Source organism: Vicugna pacos, chromosome 34, assembly GCF_048564905.1.
Source record: "Vicugna pacos chromosome 34, VicPac4, whole genome shotgun sequence".
Classification (NCBI taxonomy): Eukaryota; Metazoa; Chordata; class Mammalia; order Artiodactyla; family Camelidae; genus Vicugna; species Vicugna pacos.
Genome location: NC_133020.1, coordinates 21,983,594 through 22,010,778, shown reverse-complemented (window position 1 = coordinate 22,010,778; position 27,185 = coordinate 21,983,594). Strand labels below are relative to the sequence as shown.

The window sequence follows — 27,185 nt, the reverse complement described above, 5'->3', positions numbered from 1 at the left end:
CAGTCTCTCCCAAGGAGCTGCTTTGGGAAAAAGCTTCTTTAAATGCTGGGCCTTAAATGCTGTCTGTGGACCTCAAGCCTTCAACTGGAGAGTGACAAACCTTCCCCCCGAAGGGCCTGTCCGGATCCTCACTCCCCACCCCGGTGTGAGCCCTTGGCTACAGCCCAGGGCCCGGCCAGCCGCCCCAGAAGAATCCTCTGCCAGGTCTCTCCCACTGGCTGAGGCCGCACGTGGGCTCAGGACTTGGGACTTTGCTCAGAAATGACCCAAGCTGGCCTCCGGGTGTGTCTGGGGCAGCAGCCCCGCAGGGTGGAGGAGCCTCGGCCTTTGGGCTGATGGCCCCAGCCTGGCCCACTGCCTCCACTTCCCCTGCCCCGCTCCCCTCCAGCCCTCACCCCTGCGGCTGCCATCTCTCCAACCAGTCTCTTGGTCCAGGAAACTAGCTTCTCCTTCAGCTCATAATTGCCTCCTCCAGAATTTCTCCCCAGGGCCAGGCACCCTTCTGGGTACCTCCTAGCCCTGGGCAGGCCTCTGTCCGGCCTTTACATCTTGCACGGCCATCCTGTTTGCTACTCTGTCCCTCTCACTGGACGGTCAGCTCCTTGCTGACCAGGGACATGGCAGGCCCAAAACAAAGGCCAAAGGAATGAATGAGTGATGGAGAATTTAGGACACTCTGCCACGAGCTCCTGGGAGTGGGCTGTGGCTTCTTGTGGGGACAAGGGTGACCAGATAGTCACAATGAAAAGTGAAGGGGACATTTTCAAATAGTCTGTTTCAAAGGTACGCACCTCACACAGGCACATATCCACATCCACATGCGTACACGCCCAGACGCCCCCAGGGACACATACACACACTGTCACCGCCCTGGGTCTGGGCGGCCCTGACGTGGCCTCTCGGGCTGCAGACCGGGGTTCTTGCCGAGCTCCTGGAAGAAGAGCTGCAGCTGGAGGCTCCTCAGGCTCTCCAGGCCCTCGGGGGAGAGCTGCTGGGGCCTCTCTTCCCCAGCCTCCCGCTCGTCCTCCCCCTCGTCCTCGTCCTCCTCCCCAGGCCTGTCGGGGAGCTGCGGGGAGCCCCGGGAGACGTAGCCCTGGTCCGACTGCACGGACTGCCGCTGCTCCTCCCCGTGGGGCGTGAGTGGGTCCTGGGCCTGGCAGCTCAGGCTCTGCCGGAGGAGGGGGAGCACTGTGCCTTTAAGCTGCCCCATCACGTCCTCGAGGGGGTGGTTGGGCGATACCACGGGGGTGCTGCAGACAGGCAGGTCCTCAGGGTGCACGGGGAGGAAGATGATGCTGTTCCGCCGGGCACCACAGGGCCCCAGCAGCGGGCCGGGCTTGCCTCCCCCGACCAGGGCCACCCGGCCTGCGGCGCTGCTCCCGACAGCCCGGGGGATTGGCTCCACAACCTGAGCGGGAGGGGCCCTCTCCACCGGGACCACTGTCGTCTGCAGCATCTGGGCCGCCGGCTCCCCCGGGGACCGAGGCCGGGGTTCCAGCCTTGACAGGCCGCCCCCTTCCCCGGCGAGGAGCAGCTCCACCGCCAGGGGGCCCTCGCAGGTGGGCTCCCGCACCTGCGGCTTTTGCCGGATGATCCCCACTCCAGGCGGTGGCAGCAGCGGCTCCTCCAGCTCCTCCTCATCCAGGGACGGCAGGTCTTGGTCATCTGCCCAGCGGAGGTTCTCGAGCTCAAACCAGTCTGGGCACCGAGCCTGCCACTGGTGAAAGCGCTGCACGGCGTCCCTGAGCTGCTGGCCGCTGGGGCTCCGCAGGTAGTTGTCGCCCGTGAGCGCCCCCACGCGGTGCATGCGGCCCGGCTCAAACATCTCCAGGTCCTGGATACGGAAGTAGACCTCCTCGAACTTGTCCATGAGCGGGTACCTGGAGGTGATGTTGAAGAGGTCAGGGACGTCGCTCTCACTGCTGATGTCGCTGAAGTAGCAGACGATGTAGGTGCCGAAGCAGGCGGGCTGCTTGAAGTCCGGCAGGATCATGTTCATGGCTGCCGTGAACAGGTCCCCCGAGGGCTTCCCGCAGTCACAGCGGAGCTGGATGGCCGCATCCTCCCAGCCGAGGATGGCCTGCCACTTGGCTCGGGTACCCCGGGAGCACAGGACGATGATCTTGGAGTTGCTCTCCACCATTTCCTGCTTCTGGCGGCCCACCCAGGTCATGACCCCCACCTCAGAGATGACCTGTTCCTCCAGCAGGTCTAGGGCCACGTCGGTGCCACAGACGGTGAGCAGGAACTGGGCGAACTTCAGGACCACATCCACGTAGAGGGGGTGGTCGGCCGAGTACACGATCCAGACCTTCCTGGGCTTCAGGGGTGGGGGGCTCAGGCTGGCAGCGGGGAGGACATCTGGGGGAAACAGAGGAAGCTGGGTCACGGGTCCAGGCACGTCTACCACACTGGCCTGCACGACTCAGGCCAGGGATGGCCTCAGCTGGCCCGCCGGGGAGGCTAGGATCAGGCAGAGCTGGGCTCCTGAGCCCAAGAAACGCAGCTGAGGCCTTGGGATGAGCCCAGGGTGGCTGTTCACCTGTGGTGCCTGGAAAACAGCTGTGCCTCGGGGAAAAGAACCTTGTGCTTTCTCATCTGCTCCTCAGCCTACAAGTTAATTAAAATTCCTTTTTTTTCCTTAAAAGGCACGAGGGCCCGCCTATGGAATAGAAGTAGCTGCTGCAGGAGGGGCCACACGGTGCCCTCACCTTCCTCTGCTGGCTCAGCGATGAGCGACTGCAAGCACAGCCCTGCTGCGTGGGCCCCTCTGTCCTCTGTTCGGGGCTAGTGGTGGACTGTCTGCAGGTGACGTCTCCCCGGGAACAGGAGCTGGCCCGCCGTGCATCCCACAAGCGCCACCCCCAGGCCTCAGGGAATGGACTCCCCCCACGCCCAGCCCGCCCAGCCTGGAGCCGCCCACCTGTGCATTTGCTGCCATCTTCATACTTGCCGTGGTGGGAGCCTGAAAGAAAGACAATACCAGAATATTCCAGAAGTGTCCTTGCAGGGGGCAGAAATCCTACAAGACGTCTCAGAACGGCTCTTCTGAGAAATAGGGACCGGCTTGCAGGGGCGTCTGGTGGGAGTGCTGCCCCGCTCCTGACAAAGGAGGCGCCGAGGCCCCGGTCACCGGATGCCCTGGGCCTTTGCAGGGAGACCGTACTCAGCCGTGAAGCCACGTCTCCCGCGACTGCTCTGTGACCCGGGAGAGTTAACAGGCCAGGCTCTTTGCTAAGACTTCCCACGATCCTTACAGTCGATTTACCGTGTGGGTGTTGTGATGACTTCCATTTTATAAAAGAGGACGCGAGGCCCAGGAATCATTTGCCCAGGTGCAGATGGCGAGCTAGGGCCTGGGCCCAGGTCGGCCCCCTGCAGCCTCTGAGCCCTCGGCAGCCAAGCTGAGGTGTGGCCCACGAGGGACAGCGTCTGTGCTCGACGTGGGGAGCCCTGAGCACAGCCTTAGCGCTGGAGTGGGTTGAAGGGGCACAGGAAGAAGGAGAGGGGTAGAGGGGAAGCCCCAGCCCCTTACCGGGTAGCCGCCAGGTCATGCAGACGATCAGCAGGATGACGGAACCCACCAGCAGGATGGAGAGGCCCGTGATGAAGCCGTACACCCACAGGGGCAGGTAGTCTGTGGCGGGGAGAATGCGTCAGCGGCGTGGCAGGGAGGCCAGCTGCCCAGCCCTGGGTGTCCTCTCTGTCACACCAGCCCTGGAGGCCCCACCCCACTGCCCAGCCCCAGGTGTCCTCTCTGAGACGCCAGCCCTGGGGGCCCCACCCCAGTGCCCAGCTCCGGGTGTCCTCTCTGGCACCAGGACAGGCAATGATCCCACCACCCTGGGCTGCCTCTTGCTGCAGCCTTCTGCCTGGATCCACATCAGGCCAGGCAGGGACTTCTCTGTGGCCCCTGAGGGCATGTCCCTGGGGGCCCCTGCAGCACAGCCTGGGAAGGAGGTGGGCGTACCTTCAATCGTGTCTGCAATGAGAACCAAGGGGAACAGCCTCAGTTATCAGCAGTAATCACAACCCACCACTGACATGCACAGAGCCTGCTGTGACCCTGGCCTGATACCTGGCCCTTTGGTACGGGTTAAACTTAGTGAAACGATCTAAGGGAACCCCTGAGCTGGTGGTCTGCAGAGAGGCCTGTGCCTCTGGGAGGCTCGTCCAGGCCAGGGCAGCGCCTGTGCTTTCTGATCAGCATTTGGCTGTAGCCACATGTGGGCTGCCGATGGCTTCTGAATGGGGAGTTGTTGCCAGCACCGCAGGCTCGGGCCAGAACCCGGGCTCTGTCACTTCCCTGGTGGGTGATCTTGGACACGGTACCTGACGTCTCTGTGCCTCAGTTTCCTCACCTATGAACCCAGTGGAGGGAGTCTCCACTTCATGGTACTTGTTACATAGTACTTAGTACACAGCATATAGCACACAGTGCTAGGTGCATGGTACCTAGTACACAGTGCTTAGTACACAGTACTATGACTCAGTTTGTGAGGATTAAAAACGGACACGTTAAAGCACTTAGTTCAGAACATGGTCCTTAACTGTAACTGTGACAGTAAGAACCCCTATTTTTTCAGTCATGGAAGCTGAGGATCAGACAGGGTAAGCACTTTGCCCAAGGCTGCACAGCTAATGACAGGCAGTCGGGAGTCCAACCCAGGAGACTCTCTGAAGCCCCCACCCACCCCCAGGACCAGGTCAGGGCTCGAGCTGTTGACCTCCACCCTACCTGGGGTGTGCCGCCCCTCTGGGCAGGGGACGGTCATTGAGTGTCGGAGGCAGTCATTGAGGCAGCTGCTGAAGAAGGGCTGGACCTATGGGGGCGGAGGGGAGGGCGGGGGATGCACTTGAGGGAGCAGATCCTGGCCCGCCCGTCTGGGACCCCGGTGGCCGCTGGGCAGGTGGCCCATCAGTGGTGGGGGGTCAGGGGACTCTGCTCAGGTGAGGCTGGGGCCCGGCAGGGAACCCTGGGTGGCAGTGGCGCTGGGCCCTGGGGGAGAGCACGAGCCCACGAGCTGCCACCTGTGCCCGCTGGCCGCACTCGTCTTCACCCGCTCCCGGCTCCTGTCTACACCCGCTCCCTGAACCCGTCTACACCCGCTCCCCACCTGCACATGGTGGTGACAGCACCAGTTCAAGTTCTGTAGGGTGACTGTGACGTTGGAGCGCTGGTGGAATGCCTCTTGTGGGGGCTGAGGGGAGAGGGGCAGGTAAGGCTCTTGCCTCAGCTGGGAGGGATCCACCTCGGGAAGCCCCCATGGCTGCTGCCGCCTGGAAGGCCATGGGGAAAGGCTGTCCAGGAGGAACGATCCCCAGGGCCACGGTTTGTTAACTTGGGGACACATCTAGCGCCCCGACATGCCTCTCTGCTTTGCCTGCCAGGCATCACGGAGACAGACCTGGGTGTCCCGCCCAGGCTTCATCTCATTTCCTCATCTTTACTTCCCCTTTGTCTTCGTTTCCAGTTTTAAATCTTCAAACCCTTTTTGCAGTAGTGGAATTGACAAAGCGAAACAAAAAGAGAAGCAGGAGAACGTGTGGGAGGGGGACGCAGGATGGGGAGGGACGGAGGCAGCTGTGCCCATCAGCAGCAGGAGCAGCTCGGCACCGGCTCCAGCCCCGGATGTGGGGCGGGGGGCGGCGGCCCAGTGGCACACCCAGCACAGGCCGAGCGCGGGGGGAGGGGGGGGGCCTCGAGGCCTGGAGAGCTGGTTCTGAGCTGGGCGGGAGGGTGAGAAACGGCAGAGAAAGCACGGTTACCGCAGGCACGTCCAGGACACGTTGGAAGCAGCTCTGGTCATCCGCGCGCGGAAAGCTGCTCACTAGGACCTGGTAACCGGTGGACTCGTTCCACAGGGTGAAGCTCACCCGCAGCTGCCGGGCCTCCAGGGCCTCCACGGCGATGTCGGGGTCCCACAGGCTGCCTGCGGGCACGGCAGGGTCCGGGAGTGAGGGTGGGGCGCACAGTGCACGTGTGTGCACGCACGTGTGTGCCTGTGCCCGTGTGTGCACATGCATGTGTGTGTCTGCGTGCATACACCCAAGTCAAGACCCCCACGGGGCCTCCGGCCACGCTTACCTGAGCTCACGCATGGCGTGGCGATCTTCATCCTGGGGTCCTCGCAGTCTGCCCACCCAGAAAAAAGTGAAACCATTATGCTCCTGCCTTAGAAAGTCTGCTCGTGCAGAAACTCTGACACCACAGGTAACCACCTTCTCCCTTCTAGGGAGCCTGTTCAAAGCCCCAGGACTGGACGCTGCCACGGGCCAGGGGCCCCACAGGCCTGGGACTGACCCAGCTGTCTCACCCCTCCTCTCTCCTGGAACCTTCCAGGTCCAGGTGTAAACCCCCACTCCCCCCCCCCCACTTGCTTTGGGACCGAGGCGTCTCGGCCCACCCCAGCTCCTTCTCTCCCTGCCGGGCTGGTGCTCCAGAGCTGCCTCTGCCTTTCCAGGGAGATGGGCTCTGGGCCCCCATAGCAGCTTTCCTGCAACTTCCTGCGTCCTCATGAGGAGCTTCTGATTCAGCCTATCTGGGGCCGGTCCTGGGAAGCTGCATTTCTGACAAGTTCCCAGTGGTTTGATGCCACTGACCACTCCTCCAGGGAAAGCCGGGTGAGTAGACGGCGTGCGTGCACGCGTGTGTGTGTGTGTGTGTTCACGCAGCGGGGCGCTCTGGGGATGAAGGCTGTCACTGTCCCCAGTAAGCACTTCCATCACCTACTACGTGCAGGCAATCTGCGAGGGTCTGGGGGCTGGCCAGGTGGAAGGCGCAGACCCTGTCCTCCAGGGGCCGGGGTCCCAGGAGTGGGTGGCTGTGAACCATGGGACACGTTGTGGCCAGGATTCCAGGGAGGATGGAGAAGTAGTCGGAGTACACACACCAAATGAAGTTTTGGGAGGTGAACCTGGGGGTCCTTACAGCAGGGTGGGTTAGTGGGAAGAGGGGTGGTGTCAGATGATGCAGGTGGGGTGTGGGGTGAGGATGAGGTGACCAGAGAGGGTTACAGCTCTTCCTGGTACTTCCTGGGCAGGCCGGGGCTGTCTTCAGCCAGGGGGAGGGACCCTGGCTCCTGGAAAACTCCTGAGGTCTTGGGCCAATACCCACTGTTTGTGCAACGGAGAACTGGTTCAGCCCTCGGGGAGCAGAGGCTGCAGCCACTCCCCAGACAGCCCTGGCCCCGTGGGGACCACATGTCAGAGCGGGGAGGCGACGTCTGCACCCCCTGGCGGCTTCCTCCCCAGCTCATGGTGGAGGGGACGTGCTTACCGGGCACCAAGAAGTGTCTGGACTGGTGGTTCGGGTCCCCGTCAGGGATGGGCTTAGGCAGGTGGTGGACAGTCACCTCGTACTCCTGGCCCGGCTCCACCACGAAGTGGCTGAAGGCAAAACGCCACTGAGGACACGGAGGGAAGAGGGGTCAGACAGGCCAGGCCTCTCACCCACCCGGGCCCACAGGTCAGTCAAAATGAGGAGAAAACCGCCACCATGAGATCCGAAATCAGAGGCATTGTTTCTCTGTTTCCTCTGGTCTTTCCTGCCTATTTAAAAAAGGACCGACCACTGGCCTCGTGCAGAGACGACAGGGCTGAAAGCACGCAGGTCTGGGGAAGTCGGAGGGGCCCTCCCCCTCAGCCTGAGGGACTGGGGCCTGCAGGGCTGCCACATGCAGGGCAGCATGCTATTTGTCGGGTGACCCCTCCTCCTTAAATGGGAAGGCCGGGGTCTCTTGAGGCTGTCCTGGAGCACAGAAGTGCAGTGGGAGGGTGAAGGGGTCCCCGCCCACCCCGGGCCTGAAGGCATCTCTTGCTCAGATATGTTCTGGGTGATGCAGGTGACCCCATCGACGCCAACCCCCGCTCCAGTTACTCTGGTGGATGGGAGGCCCCTGGTCCTCGCCCTCCTCCCAGCGGTCAAGTCTGGGGAGTCCCAGTGAAACAGGGGGCAGGGGTCTGTCTTTGCTGTTTGTGGGGGTGCTGCAAACGGCCACTTTCCAGACCTAAACTGCCAGCATTCAGACGGCCAGCGTCAGGACCCCACGGAAGGCTGGTTAACACCAGCTGCTGTGTATACACACCCTCAGGCTCTGATCCCCGAGGTCTGGGCGGGGCCCTAGAACCAGCACTCAGACGAGCCCCCAGGTGGTGCTGCTGGTGCCGGGACTACCCTGCAAGAACCGGGGCTCCACCCAAACTAAATGAGAGGGAAACCACCGCAGAAACACCGCAGCCCTGGCGGGGGGCCGAGCCCCTCCCCCAGAGGGGCCTCGGACTAACCCAGCTACACACAAGGGTGGCAAAGTAGGTCCTGGGAGCCGCCTTCCCATTCAGCTTTCCCTACAACAGACAGCTACCTGCGGCCCGAAGGCAGGCAGCGCAGGAGCGTCGGGGCCACTCTGCTCCTCCCGCATCACCGTCCTCCCCGCATCACCGTCCTCCCCGCGGCCGGAGCCTCACCCGCTTGTGATGGTGCCTCAGTTTGGACAGAAACTCGAACTTGACACACAGACGTTCATTGGTGTTCAGCTGCAGGACAGACAGCTCCGCCCCCTCCAGGTAGAGGACACTGGCTGACGGTCAGAGAGAGGAGAGGAGGCACACGGGGTGAGGGGGTGTCACTTCTCTGTCTGCCACGCCGCCCCTCTGACCTCAGCCCCGGCCTGTTCCCTCCACCTCCCTCCTGGGCTGGCTTCACTATGGCCAGCACACAGTGACCCCAGCCGGACTCGCACAGTGTAATTTACTCTGGGCTAGAAGCAAAAGCTTTGCAAATGTGTGGCTAGGGTGCTGGCAGCGTGGTGTGGGCATCCAGCGGGCATCACTGTCCTTGAAGGGGACACAGCGGTCGGTGGGGCTGGAGCCTCAGAGAACACCACCCTCTGCCCATCCACAGATCTGGGGTGGCCTGGTCCCCCAGTTTTGCATAAAGTCTATCCCTGGAGAGGTTTGGGGTGCTGTTCTCAGAAGGGCCGGCCCTGCGGTCAGAGAATTCACCATCTGACTTCTTTTTCCAGGGAGATAAAGATTTTAGGCCAAAGGAAGGCCTTTCCTGAAGGATCGTGGGATGAGAAGATATCATCACGGGGCAAAGTCAAAACCCCTGACAAAGGGTTCGCGTGAGGGGGTGGCCCCTGTCGCTAAGCCTGGACCCTCACGTCTGAGCCCAGTCCTGAGCCTCGTGCGGGCCGGAGGGTCTCGCCTGTGGAGGCCCCGGTGCTGGGCAGCGCAGCACCCCCAGGGCCCAGGGGTGCCCGCTCACCATCTGTCTGCAGCGTCCACTCAATGTGGACCACGGGCAGGAGGTGTCCATGCTGCGTGTGCACAAAGCGCAGCTGGGTCTGCACGTCTTTGGGGGACGAGGGGGTCAGGCTTCGGGGTTGGATCCAGCTGTCATCCAGGCAGGTACCTGGGCCAGGAAGAGCACAAGTCAGACTCACAGGCTCGGGAGGAATGGGATGCGGTGCACAAGCAAGACGCCCCGGCCGGGGAGCCAGGCCTCCCCAGGCAGGCCGGGGCCAGGCGCGCCGGCCTCTCAGCCTCACCCCCGCCCGCTTTCCCGATGCTGGTCTGGGTCACAAGGAAGCTCAAGGGGAGGTGGCCGAGCGCACCCTCGCTGGGAGGCGGGAGGCAGCCGGAGGGCGGCTGTTTTTATAGGCGGGACCCCTAACCGGCACAGACACCCGACCCGCACATCTTTCTTGATTAAAAGGCCAAACAAAGCCGCCAGCATGGCCGTCTCCCCCGGCACAGCGACAGCTCCAGCAGAGTTGTCTTACAGAGTCACCAGGGCAGCACCCCAGGAAACTCCCCCAACTCAAGTGACAGCCCGGCTCCTCCCGTCCTGACGGCCGATGGCGAGCGTTCTGGGCGGGGGCGTGGGGGCTCGTGGCCAAGCCCCCGGGGTCCTCCTGCTGGGGGCCACTCAGCGCGGGGTCAGCACTTCATCACCCAGGCAGCCGAGGAGCACGAGCACAGAGGACTTACTGTTCTTGACGATGCAGCTGAGCTCCTGTGGGGGGAAGATGCGGGCGGTCACCGTCGGCAAAGAGCTTCCGCACGTGGGCCGGGCTCCGGCGTCCCCAGGGTCACCCCCTCCCTCTCGCCTTTGGGGGCCCCACTTGGAGGGACCACACCCTCCTCATGCTTTCTGCCGACCGAGGGGAAGCGGGTGAGAAGTGGGCACAGCACAGGCAGAGTGGGACTGGAGGAGATGCTGGGAGTCAGGGACTGTCTACCTCCAGACACTGAGGTTTCCCCTGGGCACCCCAGAAACACCCCCAAATCTCTTGAGGCTTCTGGGCAACAAGACGGGGACAAAACCTGCCACTCCCCCCCACCCCCCGGGTCACAGGATCAGTCACAGAAAACTCACCCCGTGGGCACAGACTTTACAGATAACATCTCACCCGCGATTACGGACTCCCTTGGGGCTGCCTCACACTCCGGCAGTCCCCCTGGCTCTCTGACCCCCGGGGGAGATCTGGGCCGCGTTCAGAAGTCCCCATTACAAGCACAGGGACACCTTCGGCCAGGGAACTCTACGCTGGAGAACAGCGCCCCCCCGGGGCAGGTCGCCTCCTCACCACTTACCAGCCACGGGACACCAGGCGACACACCCGACCCCGCCCAGCCTGGACGTCTGCAGGTGCAGAGTCACAGCCCTGACGCCAGCCCCAGAGCACCGCTGGGAATCAACCGACAGAGACACGAGCAGAGACCCCAGCCACGGAGCCTCGCGTTCGCGTCCAGCGCAGCCGTACCACCCGTATCCCGAGCAATGGAACGTGTGTTAGTGACGCACCCGAGCGAGCTGCTGCCCTGTCAGACAGGCAGCCCGCCAGAAGCCCAGGAAGAGGACCAGGAGTCCCGCAGGCCCCGGGGCATGGGGGGCCAGCTCACTGCCGGGACGGAGACGGCCTCGCCCAGTGTCTGACACGGAGGCTGCTCTGTAACCCCCGGCTGCCCGCTTTGCGGCTGGGGTGCAGGGAGCACCTCGTGAAGGGAGTGCTCGTCGTAGGGGGGCCCCCGCACACTCAGGTTTGGCGGGGAGCAAGGCGACAACTCGGGGGCACAGGGACCAAGCACCTCCCGTGGGGCCAAGTCAAGGCGGCCAGAGTGACGGTTCCGAGGACGGCAGAGGGGCTCAGCGTGTGTGCAGACAGCGCCCCACGGAGCAGGAGGCAGAGGAGGAGCCAGGATGCCGCCAGGCCTCACTCACAGGCTGGGTGCTGGTGGCATACTCGTGCTCGCTCCAGGGCCGGCCCAGCCATGCTGGGCCGCCCTACCCTGCCCCTCTGGGACGTCATTCATGAGCCCCCGGGGTCCAGACCTTCTGCACCCCGTCCAGCTCCTGGTGATGATTCTCACTCGCTGTCTCGGCCCCGCCGGGCACACGTCCAGCCACCCGTCCAGCTGCTCCGCTCTCTCTACGAGGGCCACTGTTTCCTGGGAGGAGGGGGATGAGCTCCCACCAGCGCCTCATTCCTCCCCCTCCTGGAGAGGACAGAGTGGACCGGCGCGCGGGGGACAGAAACCGGTTCTTTCGCCCTGAGATGGGAGCTCTTGCAGAAAAGGAAACTGATGCCCGCTTTGGGCAACTCCCTGTTACCCACCAGTAGCTCCTCCAGGACCACCGCAGAACGGCGAGCAGGACAGAAGGCTCTGGCCTTCGCGTGACCGAGGGGAGCTGGGAGGGTCTGGGAACGCAGGCAGCGGGGGCGCCTGTCCTCTAACCCCTGTGTCCGACGCAGACGGCTCCCCGTCTGGCTCCCCACTTGGCACTGTTCGAGGTCTTGGTCTTTGAGACCCATCGCTGTACACGCGCATTTTCCTTCTATTACCATTTTGCTTATCGTTTTAATTAAAACAGCCTCTGAACTTCGTCAAATATCTCGTGTCTATTTACAAAGCTTCGCAGATTTTCTCCTTTAATTTCCTGGTGTAATGAACTGCATCGATCGATTTGCTGATGATGGACCAACTCCGCACTCTTGGACTCAGTCCTGCTTGGCGACGGTGCATTTCCTAGCATGTTCATAGGTTAAATTTGCTAATTTTAATACAGAATTGTTTGCATCTGTGTTCATAAGTTAGATCGGTCCACCGTTTTCTCCTTCTGTGTACATTATGTCAAGCTTTAGAATTAAACTTATGCTAGCTCTGAAGTGGGTAGCTTTCCCTGTTTTTCTGTGGTATTAAATGCCCGTCAAGAGGGAAGGACTGAACAGAATTAACAGACACAAACTGCTATACCTAAAACAGATAAGCAACAAGGATTTATTGCATAGCACAAGGAATTATAGCCAGTATCTTGTAATAACCTATGCTGAAATGTAATCTGCAAAAAACCCCCACCGGATCACTGTGCTGTACACCTGAACCTAATGCAGTGTTGTAAATCAGCTGTACGTGAACAAAACGGGGAATTCCCGAATAACGTGCGCCCGAGTTTAAGTCTCAGTGTCCATCCACCAAGACCGAGCCGGCTGAACAGACTGCTGCCCACACCAGGAGTACTGCGCACACGCTAAGAGACTTGGTTACGCAGCGGTCTGCCGACCTGGAGCGATGCCCAGCATATGAGTGAGAAGAGTAAGTTGCAAAGAATCCTTTATTACATGATCCAACTTTGTCTGGAAAAAAATGACGAAAAACCCCTCCGCATATGTGTACACATGTGTGAATACACTGAACATACACAAACACGTGGCAGGTGCACATCAGGCTGTTCACACACTGGTTACTGGGGGTCAAGGGACGGACGCAGAGGAATACGCATGCGTGTAAGACAGAGCCTGACACTCCCTTCGAGTCCTGGCGTGGTGACGGCGTACGCCCATCTCCTCCCCTCCCCAAACCACATCAAAGTTATAGGAAGGAGGGAATTTTTATAAATGTTCAGGGACAGAGAGGTAACATCACTGGAAGAGATGAGGACAGATTTTTAAAAGACACAACAAGGAGGAGCGGGCACCTGGGGAGCGGGGCGGGCTCAGAGAACGCGTCTCAGAACCAGGTATCGGGTACCTGGGGAGGGAGGACAAAGCCAAGGGCGAGAGGTGGGGGGCAGGGGAGGGCTGCACCTGCGATTTGGGGCACCCGAGCCTCTACTTCCCTGCCCGATCTCATCCTGCTGGCAGCCACGCCCAGAGAAAAGCCCTGCCAGTCTCGACACTAAGAGTCACCCAGCAGACAGGCCACGTTCACCATCAGCCTGGGGCCACCAGTGAAGCCCAGCGATGGGTACGCCCCCTGCACACCGGGCATCCAATGTCCTTGTTCTTGGAATGTCCTCTGACAGCCAAAGAGCACCAGGTGTTTGAGAAGAGTTTCCTGTATGAAAAATAGGTTAAAACCCCCTGAATTTAAAAAGTGCTCTTGGAGGAAATAAGACAATGCTGGGAACAGAATAAAATTAAAACAAACAAATAAAGTTAGAACAGTTTTAAGGAAATAAGAGAGGATATTGGGAGATAAAAGTGGAAAGGGAAGGAATGATCAATTATTTAACGTGTGTGTGGAATTTACAGTAACGTAATGTTTTTAACAGTGTAAAACATGCACCCAGGGTCTTCCTTGGAGCCACTAGGATCTCGTCTTACTCCCTTCCAACAAATCAGCCCTAATTCCTTTATTTCAAATGCCCATTTTAAAAAGTGGTAGGGTCAGAGTGCCAGCTGGGAGCCGGGGAACAGCACTAGGTAGGGCGCCCGGCAGAAATCCGAAGGAACGTTCTCGACCAAGAGGACACAGCGGGCCAGTACCCGCTGAGCTCTCGCCGTGCCGGGCGTCACGATAACACCACACACCCACCTCATTTAACCTTTTTTTTTTTTTACAGTATATTTTGTTGCTTTGTTATTGAATATTACATGTACATAATAAAATGTGCAGATTTTAAAAAGTCTGAAGAATTTTTATAAATGAGTACATCTCTGTGACCAGCTAAGTTGTAAGACCTTCCATCACACCAGTAAACCGCCTCATTTAGCCTTTACAACAGTCCTATGATGTAGGTCCCTTATCCCATTTTTACCCTTGAAAAAGCTGAGGCACAGGAAGGTCAGCTGAGTGGCCCAAGGCCCCATAGATCCGAAGCCCAAAGCCATGTAGTTCTGCTCCAGGACCACACTCTTAACCACCGCTACACGGCCTCTGAATAAAAACATGTGGGCCCACGTTCTCCATCAGGGCGGAGAAGATGGAAAGGAAGGACTGAGACTGAGCCACCACAGTCCTGACAGAGAGATGTGGGCTCTGAAGTCGCACACGCATCTCTGCTCTGCTCCACCTTGGCCAGTCACCCCATCTCTACAACGGGTCAACGGTGCTGGCCCGGCAGGTAGTCGAGCTCCGAGTGAAGGTGGATTGCTACCCCCGCACAGTGGCTGGCACAAAGCCGCAGGTGACTGCTGGTGCCAAGGCACACCCAGCCCCACGCCGCCCCTCGTCTGACCCAGGGTGTTATGTGCTCTCACAGCAACCCTGGGGCGCGAGGGGCACCCCCTGCGTGGATGGAACACCAGCTCACAGCAGCAGAGGGGCTGGGAGGGGAAGCTCCACCCAGAGCCCAGGCCCAAGCCAGCCAGGCCTCTTGGGCTGCTGGGTGCTGGGTGCTGTCCCAGTCTCTGCACCCAGGCTGGCAGCCAGCTGTTGGGCTGGACTGCCAAGGAGCCTGTGACTCTGCTCTAATGCCGCCAGCAGGGACCCCAGCCCTGCTGGCCCAGTGCACCCACCACGCCGGAGAGCCCAGAGAACACAACTTGACCCTTGGGTGGGGGGCATGGCCGAGAGCTTCTGGCAACCGGAAGATTGGGTGAAACCCAACAGCTGTTCCACCTCCAGTCAAACCGTAAGTGCCCAGGAAAAAACGGATGTGTTACGAACGAACACACACCCTGTCTAGAAGCTTGGGTGTCTAGGGAACTCCCGCTGACCAACTCAGGCTTTCCTCTGGGCTTAGAAAGCCCCGGAGAGGAGTTGGGGGCGAGTCCACGCAGGGAACGGTTTCTCCAGCACGGATCTGCATCTGGGGGGACTCAGTCACCGGGTCTTGAGGTGCTAAATCCAAGCAGCCAGAGTCAGCGCTGCGCCTGCTTTCCGTCTGTCGCTGCCTCAAGTAGCGCGAGCCATCGCTCCCCCGGTCACCCGCTCCTCCGTCCTTTTGTTCCACAAACATCTGTCAGGCCCACATCCTGTGTTTGCAGCACTGGGCTGGGAACCGCACAGGCATGTGCCGGGTCCTTCGCTGTCTTAGGGGAGAGGCACCGCGCAGTGGTACCGGCCCACCCTGCGAAGGCTCACCCAGCCTTTCCGCGAGGACACGGAGACCCAGGGGCATGCCGCCTAAACTACCCAGGTTGTGGAGGCTGCAGGTGGTGACGTTAGAATGCATACCCAGATCCTCCGCCTCAAGTGTGCGGCTCCCCTCCCATCAGTCGCCACGCGGGCTTGCAACCACTGAAACACCAGGCAGGGTGTAGCTTCGTTCTTTTCAAAGGGACTAGTCACCGAGCAGGGAAGCTGTCTGGCCGAGGAGACGCCTGTCTGCGGCTAGGTGTGCGTGGAGACGGGTGGGAAGAGGGGAGGGCCCGGGAGATGCAAACAAATCCGGCCGAGTCCTTCTCCAGCCCCGCCCCGATCAGGCCCCGCCCCGTCCCGCCGCCCAGACTCTCAGCGGCTTCCCGCTGAGCAATTGCGGTCAAACCCAAAAAACTTCAGTCCACCCCAGCTGGCAATAATTTCTCTTTTCCTTGGAATTCTGTACGCTCACTGGTTGCGCAAAGGGCACTTGCTACAGGCTGCCTGACGTGGTGTCTGCCTCCCCGGGTGCTCTACCCCCGTTACCGGGGCCCCGGGAGGTTTCTGGGCCGGTTCAGTACCTTGCACTCTGCAGGCTCCTGGCAAAGGGCCAACAAAAGCTGAGCAGGCGCCTTGGCGGCAGAACACGTCTTCTTCACCCAGTGCCCGGGAAGGACCTGCCCAGCACGAGCCCCCTGCTTCGCCCAGGAGTGGGAGTCACCAGGGCACTTCCCAACATCATTCTCGTTAAAAAAGTTTCTGCTAAACAGTCACCGACCTTCCACCCTCTTGTGCTGAGTCCACCACCAAATTGGATAAGGAGAAATACCGCTTTGGTTGTTTCACATCCTCTGACTCAGATTCTGAGCATTACTCCTTAGGGTCAGCGGTGGTAGAGGGGAGGGGGCCAAGGAAACCGAGAGGGGCGGGGTGGGGGCGTGGAGGGCAGAGGCCGTGCGGGCGGGCACGGTCTGGCTGTTGTTTCTTCCTCGTGACGGCCCTCCACCCCCAGGACACTACCCGGCGGTGGGTGTGTCGCTTCCTGTGGGCGCAGCGGGGCAACCGCCCGGCTGATACAGGCAGGAGGGACCCCAGGCCTGGGTGGTGGGGGCTGGAGGGGCAATGTCCTAAGGGTCTGCGCGGCCCCCCAGGAGTCGCCCCGGGAGGGGTCATCGCTCTGCCCGCACAACTCTCCCCGGAAAGTGCGCCCAACGGACCCCCGGGCCCGTGCGCCAGGCTCTGCGGCCGCCGGATCCCCAGGGCGCGGGCTCCGGTGGAGGAGGGTCCGAGGACCGGGTTTGGAACCGGGTCCAGCCCCACCTCGCCCTCCGCAGGCCCCTCCCTACCCGCTTCTAACCAGCCCGTCCTGCCTCCAGCCGGCCGCGCCTCCCAGTCCTTCCCCAAAATGTGGGGCCCCCGCGGAGGTGTCACCCCTCCGCCAGGACGCCGGCCCAGGTTGGGCAACCCGCGCTACGCGACCTTTCTCCGCAAACTCCGTCTCCTCCAGTGTTCGAAGCGCAACTCCCGCCGCTCCGTGAGTCCTCCCCAGGGCTGCCCGCTCTTATGCCCAAGCCTCGGATCCCCGCGATCCCCTCGCGGACCTCCTGCGCACTCAGCGGCCCCGCGTCCCCGGGCCTCCCACCCCGGGCTGCTCGCCCTCAGCATCTTTGGCGCCGGCTCCCCGAGGCTGCGCGTGGTCTCACCTGCTGGGCGCACACGGGCGGTGGGTAGTCCAAGAGCCTCGGGGAGGAGCGACCCAGGCCCAGAGCGCGCAAAAGAAGGAGGAGGAGAAGGAGCGGCGGCCCCGGCGGGGACCCAGGGGACACGCTCGGCCGGCAGCGCGGAGCCTTCATGGCCCCCGTCCTCTGAGGAGGGCTCACGCCCGGGCTGGGGGGACAGCGAGGGCGCGCCCTGGGCTTCCTTGTTGGCTGAGTCCCGAGTCGGCTCTCGGAAGCCTGCTTCCGGCTTCCAGCCCGGCCAGGGGCGGGCCGCGCCGAAGGGGAGGGCTCGCGCCAGGCCGGTCCGCCCGCGGGTCCCTCCCCAACGTGCGTCCCAGGTACGCGCTCCTCCCCGCGCTCCTCCCCGCGCTCCTCTCCGGGCTCCTCCCGCCCACGCTGCGCCGCTAACCCCGGGCCTGCGAGTCCTGCGCTCCGGCTCGGTCTGCTCTTACTCCCTGAGCTTCACCGCGGGACCTGAAACTCTCTTTTACTGCTTCCCCCCTTGCTCTCGCCCCTGGTCCCACTCTCTTCTTTTTCTCCTCGGTCGAAGGAAGTCCGTTTCCCCAGTCCTCGTCTCTCTATCCACACCCTCTTCCCTCGATTTTGCTCGGCTTGTCTCCAGGCAGAGGCAGCTCTGCGCTCCGACGCGCCTTCGCTGCATCCGGCAGGAGCGGGGAGCCCTGGGCCTCACGTACCTGCGCGGACTGCTGGTGAGGGTTGCAGGGCGCCTGGCCGGCTCTCGACGTTCTTCTGACTGGTTGGTGCTGAGGGAATCTGGAGTCAACATTGTCAGCCTTCCGGGCTCTGCATGCTGGCGGTCAGCAGTTGACTTCTTCATCTTGGTCGGGGTTTTAGCGTCTGCAGAACATCTCAAGGATACAGCTCAGGGTGTTACCGACAGCCCTCAAGGAGGAACTAAAGGTCCTTGACTGTTTTACGGTTAAACTATTATTATTATTTTGTCTTGCTCCACTGTTCTCCTTTGTTTCTGCATTTTCTCCCGTCTCTGATTAAATTTGTTCTTTGGAACTCGAGGAAGACCTAGGAGGCTAAGGCTTGTCTGCAAACAAAGGCAGGGATACAGGCTTGGGGGGTGGTGGTGTCTGTCCCTGGGAAGGTCCCTCAGGGACCTTCTTGGCTTCGTGTTTTGTTATATTCATTCATTTATTTTTTTAGATTCCACATATAAGTGATATCATGTGACATTCCTCTTTCTCTGTCTGACTTACTTGGTATGATAATCTCTAGGTCCAACCTTGCTGCTGCAAATGGCATTGTTTCATTCTGTTTTCACGGCTGAGTAGTATTCCATTGTATAAATATACCACATTGTCTTTATCCAGTCATCTGTTGATGGACATGTAGGTTGCTTCCATGTCTTGGCTATTGTAAATAGTGCTGCTGTGAACACTGGGGTGCGTGTGTCTTTTTGAATTAGTGTTTTCATTTTCTTGGGGTAAACACCCAGGAGTGGGATTGCTGGATCGTATGGTAACTCTATTTTTGATTTTTTGAGGAACCTCCATGCTGCTTTACACAGAGGCTGCGCCAATTTACATTCCCACCAACAGTTCATGAGGGCTCCCTTTTCTTCACACCCTCTACAATGCTTGTTATCTGTCATTTTGATGATGGCTATTCTGACAGGTGCGGGGCGATCCGTCACTGTGGTTTGGATTTGCATTTCTGAATATCAGGTTTGAGGAAGACGACAAAGTTCTCTCTGCTCCGAGTCACTGTCACCACCCCCGTTCTTGGCCTCTTGGGTCAAGAACTTCCTTCAGTCCCAGAACCTCCTCCCTTGGGTCTCACGGCCCCTGTGGCCTCTCTTCCTCCTCTGCCCAACCTTGATTCCAGGCTGGTCATATGGCTGTTCACCGGCTGTGAGCCAGACAGACCATCTTCACCGACCTGGTTGAAGGCCGTTACTCTGGCACTTGGAGTCACCCAAGGTCAGGGCTGACCTGGTGCTCAGTTCCCGGAGCACAGGAATCTGCCCAAAGGTGTCCCAGCAGCACCAGAATGAGAACCGTGAGGGAGGTCCTGGCTGTGGCCCCTCCGTCCTTCCTCAACCCCCTCCTCCCTCTCCCCTTCCTTTTCCTTTTTCCTTTTCCAGTTTGGAGCCAGAAAAAAAGGTGTGGAAAGGACGTGTGAAATCAAGGTTCCGGTGGACGTGCTCAGACCTGGTACCTGGCGCATCCTGCCCAGACTTCTGATGCACAGAGTCCCTGGAAATAAATGTCATTGCTGTTTTGTATCGCTAAGTTTTGAAACGGTTTGGTCTGCAGCAGTGGATAACCAAAGGTACATCGTCTACTGAATTAAACACTAAGTGTGCAGCTGTAGTAATTAATTCTGCCTCCAGCTTCCCTTCCTGTGGTAACGCCTACCCATCACCGTCCCGAGCTCTTCCCGCAGCCCTTCCCAGCACCGCCAGCAGCGTGCGCAGTGGAGCGATGTTGTGTGTGTCGAGCACGTTCTTAGCATTGTGTTTCTTATTCGCATGTTTGACAAGCGTTGATTGAGATCCACGTCAGGCCAGACTCTGAGGGTTTAGAGCTGAGTGTCTGCCTTCTATCTTCTCCATTTTTCAAACCAGAATTTACATAATCATTCCTTGGAAATCGCTCTTTGACTTGAACAGATTGATCCAGGTGTCCTTTTCTTGCGTATTTGTACGTTTTAGCTCCAAAGAACTTATGGTACCTTACAATATGACCTATGGTATCAAACCATGAAAATAAAATTAAAATGGAAAGTATCAGGACAGAAAAATAAGTACACAATGAACCGAGTTTAATGGCATTGCCGCAAGTGAGCGAGCACCTCTGGGACCCCGGCGGAAGGAGGCCGCGGGTGGGTCATTTTCATGGCTCGGTGAAAGCAGGCAGGTCACTGCTCCAGCAGAGATGGAGATTCTGACTCCCCTGCTGGGGGGTGGGGGGGACAGGGGACCAGAGGTGAGCAGCGGAGACAGCACGGGTGGACGGCAGGGCTTGCGAGGACCTGGGCCGTGGGAAGAGCAGAGCGTGCTGGGGCTGGGAGGGCGGCAGGAGGCTGGTGGGAAGGGCTGTGGCCGGAGGATGCAGGGACAAAAGGGCTCATCGATGGGGCAGGCCCTGGGCTGGAGATTCGGACTCGGGAGAATGACGAGTTTCCTGGCCAGCGCTTCCAGGGTTCAGTTTAAATGAGACGAGCGTGTAGGAGGGGGGGTTGGGGGTTGAAGAGAGTGGGTGTGCACTGGACTCTCCTGGTAGAACCTGCCGGAATGGAAGCCTGTTCCAGATTCAGACCACTGGGGCGTCTGGATCCAGAGAGACAGCGAAAAGTCAGATGGCGACAGAAGGCCAGCGGGGCCTGCTCAGCCTCCAGAGGCTCCTGGCCCGCACACAGCCTCCCCTCTGAACCACGGAGTCCTGGCGCGGAGGCCCCCCCCCCCCCCGCCACCACCTGCTTTTCCGAGCGTGGCGATTGGCAGAGACGGCCCAGACAGACGGGCGGCCTGGCCAATGGGGCGGCCGGCGGGGCGGGTCCGCGGACAGCGGTTGGGGAGGAAGGTGGGTTCCCGAGGGGCTGGAGGGCGAGGAGGGAGGCCGAGCGGGGCTTCCGAGGGCGGCGCAGACGCGGGGGCGCGGTGGGTCCACCCGGAGAGGCCTCCCGGTCACCGCTCGGTCGGGCCGCAGCGCTGTCCGCGAAGGAAGAGGAGCAGGGAGCGGCGGGCCCGAACCCCAACTGCCCCACCCCCCGCGGGAGCCGCCGGTGAGCGCGGGGCACGCGTGGGGTCCCCATTTCCTCGCCGTCCCGAGGCCGGGCTGCCAGGGTGCCGGTCCCGCTTTCCCACCCTGGCGCCCCCCTGTGCTTGGCTGCTTGGCCGCGTGGCAGGGGGCAGGTGGGGCTTGAAGTCTCCAATCTCAGTGTTCTTACCTGGAAGTTGAGACTTCGTCTCATGAGGTTGCTCCGAGCGTAGGGGGCCCGGCGAGTGCAGGGCCGTCGGCGCACAGCCGCGTGCCGGGTGCCCCCCGAGTGCTGGACACACGGACCGGCCTCCACCGGCCCCCTCGGACCCGCTCGGACTCCTGCGTGTGGACTGCTCACACGTGACCTGATACCTGGGGGCGATTTAGAAATACGGCCAAGTCCCGGATACCTTTTAAAGAGACTTACCAGCACCCTGACCATTTCTTCTATAAAAACCCAAAGCATTTTTAAAAACTCAGAAAATCCCAAGGGTGGGAGAGGATGTGGGGAAATTGGCAGCCTTGTCCCCTGTTGGTGGGACTGGGAAATGGTGCCGCTGCCGTGGAAAACAGTGTGGTCAGTCCGCAAAAGACCGGACATAGAATTACCAGTGACCCAGCACTCCCGCGTCTGTGTCTGCGCTCACGAGGGGCGATCGCTCAGCCCAGACATAGCTGCACACCCTTGGTCCCGGCGGCGTTACTCACGGGGCCCAAAGCGGAAAACAACACAAGTGTCCATGGACAGGTGGACGGATAAACTCAACGTGAGCTACACACACAGTGGAAGATTATTCGGTCTTTAAAAAAGAAGGAAATTCTGACATAGGCTACAACATGGATGAACCTTGAGGACACTGCTCAGTGAAATAAGCCAGACACAGAAGGACAGATACTGCGTGTTTCTTCTTAGAGGAGTCAAATTCACAGAGACAGAAAGTAGAACAGTGCTTGCCAGGGGCTGGGGGAGGGGGTGGGGGGGTGAGTGATAATGGGAACAGAGTTTCCGTTAGGGAAGGTGAGAAAGGTTGGAGATGGATGGTGGTGATGGCTGCACAATCATGCGAATGCACTTAATGCCACTTAAACATGGTCAGAGTGGTAAAGTTTGTGTTATGTGTATATTACCGCAAAGAAAAAGCACTCAAAACATTCATTAAATGCTCTAAATCTCAAGTTAAATTAAGTAGTCACTGTCATTTATAACACAGGCAAGAGAACAAACCCTGACAACCGCCAAGATTAAGCTGATAAAGATTTGAAAAGGTTTACTTTTCTGTTACGAAGCCTCCAGCACATATACAGGCCCGCCGCGGGTCGGCGGCTGAGAGGTGGTCAGGCCTCTTGTTATTATGATAGGTAAAATATGGAGACAGGTGCCCTCGGAAAAGCTGTGGGCGGAGCAAGGTCACATGAGAGAAAGAAAAGAAAATGTTCTGCTTCGCCACCCAGTTGTAGGACGTTTCCTGGCAGAGACGCCAAGTCAGAGCCTGCTGTGGGGCTTCCAGCACAGCCAGACACTCCCAGAACTGTTGAATTGGCTCTTCACCCGTGCATTTGTCAAGTCTATAGGCCTGTTCTGGGTGGCGTGGGCGTCACAAACGTGACCAGTTTGATTCCTGACCCCCAGACGCTGACGACCAGTCGGAGAGATGACAGACACAAGTGTAACGGTGTGACAGTGGGGTGCGTCCTGAGGGGGACAGTGGTTGTCCTGGGCTGAAATGTGGAGAGAGAAGGGACCCTGGCCGGGGGAGCAGACACTTGTGGTCAGGATGTGAAGCCCGCTGCTGACGGCAGTCCGACTCGAGCGATGTCCTCAGATGTGCTGGGGAGTCCAGCTCGGCTGTCATGTTCTGACTGAGCTCCTCTTGTCTTCCCTTCCCCAGCCGGTCCGCACCCCCGTCCCTGAGCGTCCGAGGAGATGGCCGCGGCGGCGGTGGCTGGGCTGATCCCGGTGCTGCACTCGGTGGCCGGCGACAAGTCCAGCTACTACGTTGGGCGGCAGCTGTGGTTCGGCTTCATCGCGGTGTACGGAGTGGTGGTGTACGTGGTCCGCATGCCCTGGGCCGACCTCCACCAGGACTTCTGGTGCCATGGCAGCATCACCTACCCCTGCCTGATCGAGTGCTTCGAGAGCAGCTTCAGCAGCCCCGTGGTGGGCCTCTGGTACTTCTTCTTCTTCCTCTTCCTGGCCTTCTTCTTCCTCATGGAATTCTTCATGGCTCAGGTCCGGCACAAGCAGATCAAGGCCAAGCTAGTGGAGTCGGAGGCGGCGGACGTGGAGGAGGGCTCCATGGTGGGGGTCCAGGAGCAGGCGCCCTCCCCCAAGAAGGCGGCCCCCAACTTCCACCAGGAGAAGGCGCTCCTGCTGCTGTATCTCGTGCACTTCCTCCTGCAGGTCAGCTCCCAGGGCGTGTTCCTGTTCCTCCTCCACTACCGCCACCTGCCCCTGGTGAGCCAGGCCACCATCCGCTGCAGCACTGGCAGCTGCCCGGGGCCCTACTTCTGCCTGGTCCGCGGCTCCATCGAGAAGCGGATGTCCATCTACACCCTGGTCACTCTGTCCTTCATGATCATCCTCTTCTGCTCTGGCTTCTTCATGTACAGCGTCCACCACTACCTGCTGAAGGGCCTCCGAGTGCCAAGTATTGGCCTAAATGACGGCGGGCAGCTCAGGTCCCTGAACTCTGTCTGCCAGCCCCCGCCTTCCTCCTTCACAGAATAAACCCGTGTTCTCCCTTTCTCTGGCCACAGCCAGGCTCGCTTGTCTGACTGGGCTGGAGGGACATGCGTGGTGACGTGGCCGAGCCCCTCCCCGGAGGCCTGTGACACTGAGCGTCCCACCTCGTCCTTCCTATGCCTTCCAGTCAGGAGGTGCTGAGAGCTGTGAAGGTTCAGAGGAGGTTGGGTGGCTTGCACTGTGGCCTCCCCGGTTTGGGCTGTAAACCCAAAGCAGACAGTTCTTCACGGGACCACTCCTGGCCGGACGGGCAGGGGAGCTTCTCCATGCTTGCGTGTGTGGCCCAGCAAGGACCGACCCAGTCTAGGGGAGCCCCTGAGAAGGAGGAGTTGGAGGGTGGGGTTGAGGCTCACTGTGCACAGAGCCATGCTGCATCCCAGAGATGTCCAAGCCCAGCCCGGGGCTCCCCTTGCCCAGGTCTGCTGTCTGCCCACCCATGGAGGCTTGACCAGACCCTTGGGGAGGGGCAGAGCTGGGGATCCAGACGTTACCTAGAGAGTCAGGCTGCTCTCTCATCCTGTGCCTGAGGCCTGGGCTCCCTCCGGGCCTCTGTGTGAGACATGGGGCAGAGGGCAGAGCTGGGGCCCCACCTGACCTGCCCAAGCCAGCATGATGCTTCCAAACCACTCAGGTGAATGTGGTCCTATTTCCCCTTGGTCCTGAAGCTGACTGTGCAGACAGACCTGAGCGTGGCTCTCAGTGATTTCTGTCCCCACCCCCCAACCCCAATGTCCATGCCTTTGAGTAACCCTCGCTTTTGAGTGCTGGCAGGAACCGTGACTTGATTCTAACAGATCAGATGTCACTCCCATGATCGTGTCTTTTTATGTAGAAGATTCTCCCTCACTGGCTTTGAAGGGAGGGGCTACGGGGAAGGAGCATGGCAGGGACTTCCAGGGGCAGGTCCTGGGGCGGCACCTACCCTGTTCCCACTCCGGGAGCTGGGCAAGCCCTTCCCCTGTTTTCTTCTCCTTCGAGCCTGGACTGCAGAGCTCAGGGTCCAGGTTGGGGCAGAGGGGAGGCGGGGTGGGGCGCGTCCTCAGCAAAGGAGGAGAAAGGGCGGCCATGACCCATAATTCCCCAAATGGACTCCATCTTCCACGGGACGATGCCATCACTATGTCCCGCTGACACATTACTTCTGGGAAGAGCTATTTTTCATTTTTACTAAATGTGATCCTACTCCTCCCACCCCGAGCCCCGCTTCTCTCTCCTTCCTGCCCCCTCCCTTTCTCTTCATTCATTCAGAACCAATTTCATGCCCTTCCGGCTACTGCGAGCTGGAGGCAGCTCCCGTATTTCCCCGCGACTCCCCTGCCTTCCTCCCCTCCCGAGGCTGAGACCGGCCCACGGGGTCAAGTAAGTTTTTGTGACCTCTAGGGAGCAGGACAAGAGAAGGCGAGAGAGAAATGCCACTGCAACAACATAGACGTTGTTAAGAAATTTATTTGCAATTCTTGTTTTTTGGGTTTTTTGTTTGTTTTTTAAATAACATCATTCCTTAGGTAAAAATGCAATCTTACAGGAATATACACAGCGTCTCACACAGAGACGGCCTGCCACTCTCCTCCACCCCCGACCCTTCTCCAGGGGAGGGTCGCAGGCCAGGCCGTCAACGGGCTGTTTGCTGATTACAAACTGTACAACAGTATTTACAACAGTGAGGCCGGGGGCCCCGAGGGAAGGCGCGGGGGCATGGGGGTGACGGGCCCTTGGGTGTCTCCTGGAAGGGGCATGACTCAGACGGGTGGGGTGAAGGCGGGCGCAGCAGAGGGGAGGGTGGGCAGGGCCTGTCCGCTGGGCAGCCCTGGGTGCGAGGATGAAGCAGGGATGTGTGAGCGTGACGGATGGTCACCACCAGGACCTGTCACCTGATTCTTGGTGAACGTGTGTGTTTTTCCATGGAGGGGGGTCTCAGTGGCTCCCGTTGCTGACACCCTTGGGCCTCCAGGACCTTCCTCCCTAGGGGGAACCTCATTCCCATGAGGCTCCAGAGACCAGTGCCGGAGGGTGTGAGGCGACGCGTCGGGGAGGGGTGCACGTGGTGGGGCGGTGGGAGCCCGCAGCACGTGGGCCTCCAGAGCTCTCTGAAGGAGACCGCCGTAAACCGTCTGCCCTCGAGTCTCAAGTGTTGCTTTTCCCTCATCAAGCCTCTGTGTAGTTTTCCTGTGTTGGGAAGTCTGAGGGGGAGGGGGCTTGGCGCCCAGTGACCCGTCCTCGTCCCGGCCCACAGCCCCCGGGCTCCCTCCGTGTCTCCTCCCAGAGCTGCTCTGGCCAGTTTCTGATGCAGTGTAATCACAGGGGACAAACTGGCTGTAACTAATTCCTGGGGATTAAATGTCATGCCACGTTCCCAAGATGACTGATTCTGAAAACCGGGGTTCCCAGACGCCCCACAAAGGGGGGACCCCTGTGACACCTGGAGGGGGCTGTGACTCGGCTCACATAACACGTAGGCTCTCCTCTGTCTGGTCTCCCCCAGGTGCGTGGAGAAAGGGAATTCATGGACTCTGCGCGACTCAGGCTGACGGGACGCCCGCTGTGGCCCTGCCTCCCCTTCAGACACCAGGAGGAGGCTTCCCTAAAGCCGCGGGGAGCCTGCGGGGCTTCCCCACCATCTGCTGTGACCAAGCGTCCTAAAGCCGCGTCAGGATAACGGACTTTAGGTGTGGCCGTAGTTTCTCGTTGTCGACACATGCTGCTCAGTTCACAATAATCATAGGTCCAGACGCACATTTCCACCCAGGGAAGTTCCTCTCTGCTCAGTGCGCAGCCTCCTGAGAGGAGGACAAAGCCCTTTGTGTCTCGCTCAGCCGGAATGCCAGCACCTGCCCCTTAAGGGTGGGAGCCTGAGTGTGTGTGTGAGTGTGCCTGTGTGTGAATGTGTGCGTGTACAATGTGGAAGCCTGGCAGAAACCCATTCACCAGTTTGGTATCTGGCCCCACAAAGCAATGTTTCCTTGCTTTGAAACAAAAATAAATACATAAATAAATAAAGTTAACCCCAGAAATGCATCCACCAAGAAACTAAAGGAATCTGCTCCCAGGATCCCTCTCACTGGACCGGGGAGGAGGGGGCCGCTGGGAAAGGTGGGGAGGCCCCATCCGGACAGCCCTGCCCTCCCTTCGTCCCCCTTGGGCCTTGGCGTTCCGGGTGGGAGGCGGCGAACGTGCAGAAGGGACGTCGGCAGAGGGGGCAGGGTGGCAGACCTCCCACACTCAGCCAAATGGGATGGTCTGGCTGGGAAAACAAAGCCAGACCAGTTTTATTTTTTTCTTCTTCCAGAGCACATCCTTGAGGCCACAGCCTCTCCACTGTCCTGGCCACGGTGGGGGTTGAACCCGACCCCCCCTTCCGGAACATGGAACAGAAACAGGGAGTCGGAACGTGTCCTCCCAGAACGCCATTCCCCTCCGGGTCGGTGCCGGCTCCTCCCCAGAACACAGCCACGTCTGTACATAAACGGAACTGGCTTGGACTCTGGCAGCAAGGTTTTGACCAACCAGGGTCTCCGAGGGTTGATACAAGACGGCCCTTTCCTTGGCGACATTGCTGAACTGTTTCTGACTCTCAGTGGCCTGTCCACTGTTCCGGGCCCCCATCCGAGGTGGGATGGCCTCACCCTCCGTAGCAACCCTCGGAGCCCTGACCACCCCGCCTCTTCCCTGGGCCCAGTC

At 59.9% G+C, this 27,185-nt stretch overlaps 2 protein-coding genes across 7 annotated transcripts; one reads left to right on the top strand and one right to left on the bottom strand.

Moving 5' to 3' along the window:
• Positions 1-862: 862 nt before the first annotated feature.
• Positions 863-17,309, bottom strand: IL17RA (interleukin 17 receptor A). The gene is made up of 13 exons (XM_072954265.1): positions 17,013-17,309; positions 9,994-10,018; positions 9,269-9,415; positions 8,467-8,579; positions 7,280-7,406; positions 6,089-6,136; positions 5,770-5,933; positions 5,118-5,201; positions 4,739-4,823; positions 3,971-3,982; positions 3,536-3,637; positions 2,924-2,965; positions 863-2,361 (listed from the first exon to the last, which is right to left on the bottom strand). The coding sequence occupies exons 1-13, from the start codon at positions 17,160-17,162 to the stop codon at positions 863-865; spliced, it is 2,598 nt and encodes an 865-aa protein (XP_072810366.1). The 5' UTR covers positions 17,163-17,309.
• Positions 16,271-27,055, top strand: LOC116276946 (uncharacterized). 6 transcript variants are annotated; one of them, XM_072954563.1, is made up of 4 exons: positions 17,426-17,948; positions 22,654-23,165; positions 25,990-26,173; positions 26,794-27,055. In XM_072954563.1, exons 2-3 carry the CDS (start codon positions 22,689-22,691, stop codon positions 26,161-26,163), a joined length of 651 nt encoding a protein of 216 aa, XP_072810664.1. In that variant the 5' UTR covers positions 17,426-17,948; positions 22,654-22,688; the 3' UTR covers positions 26,164-26,173; positions 26,794-27,055. The 6 variants fall into 6 exon arrangements, with proteins under 6 accessions (XP_072810661.1, XP_072810664.1, XP_072810658.1 ...); XM_072954560.1 differs by lacking the exons at positions 17,426-17,948; positions 25,990-26,173; positions 26,794-27,055 and adding an exon at positions 16,271-16,843 and having other exon boundaries at positions 22,654-23,509; XM_072954557.1 differs by lacking the exons at positions 25,990-26,173; positions 26,794-27,055 and having other exon boundaries at positions 17,443-17,948; positions 22,654-23,509.
• Positions 27,056-27,185: the final 130 nt, after the last annotated feature.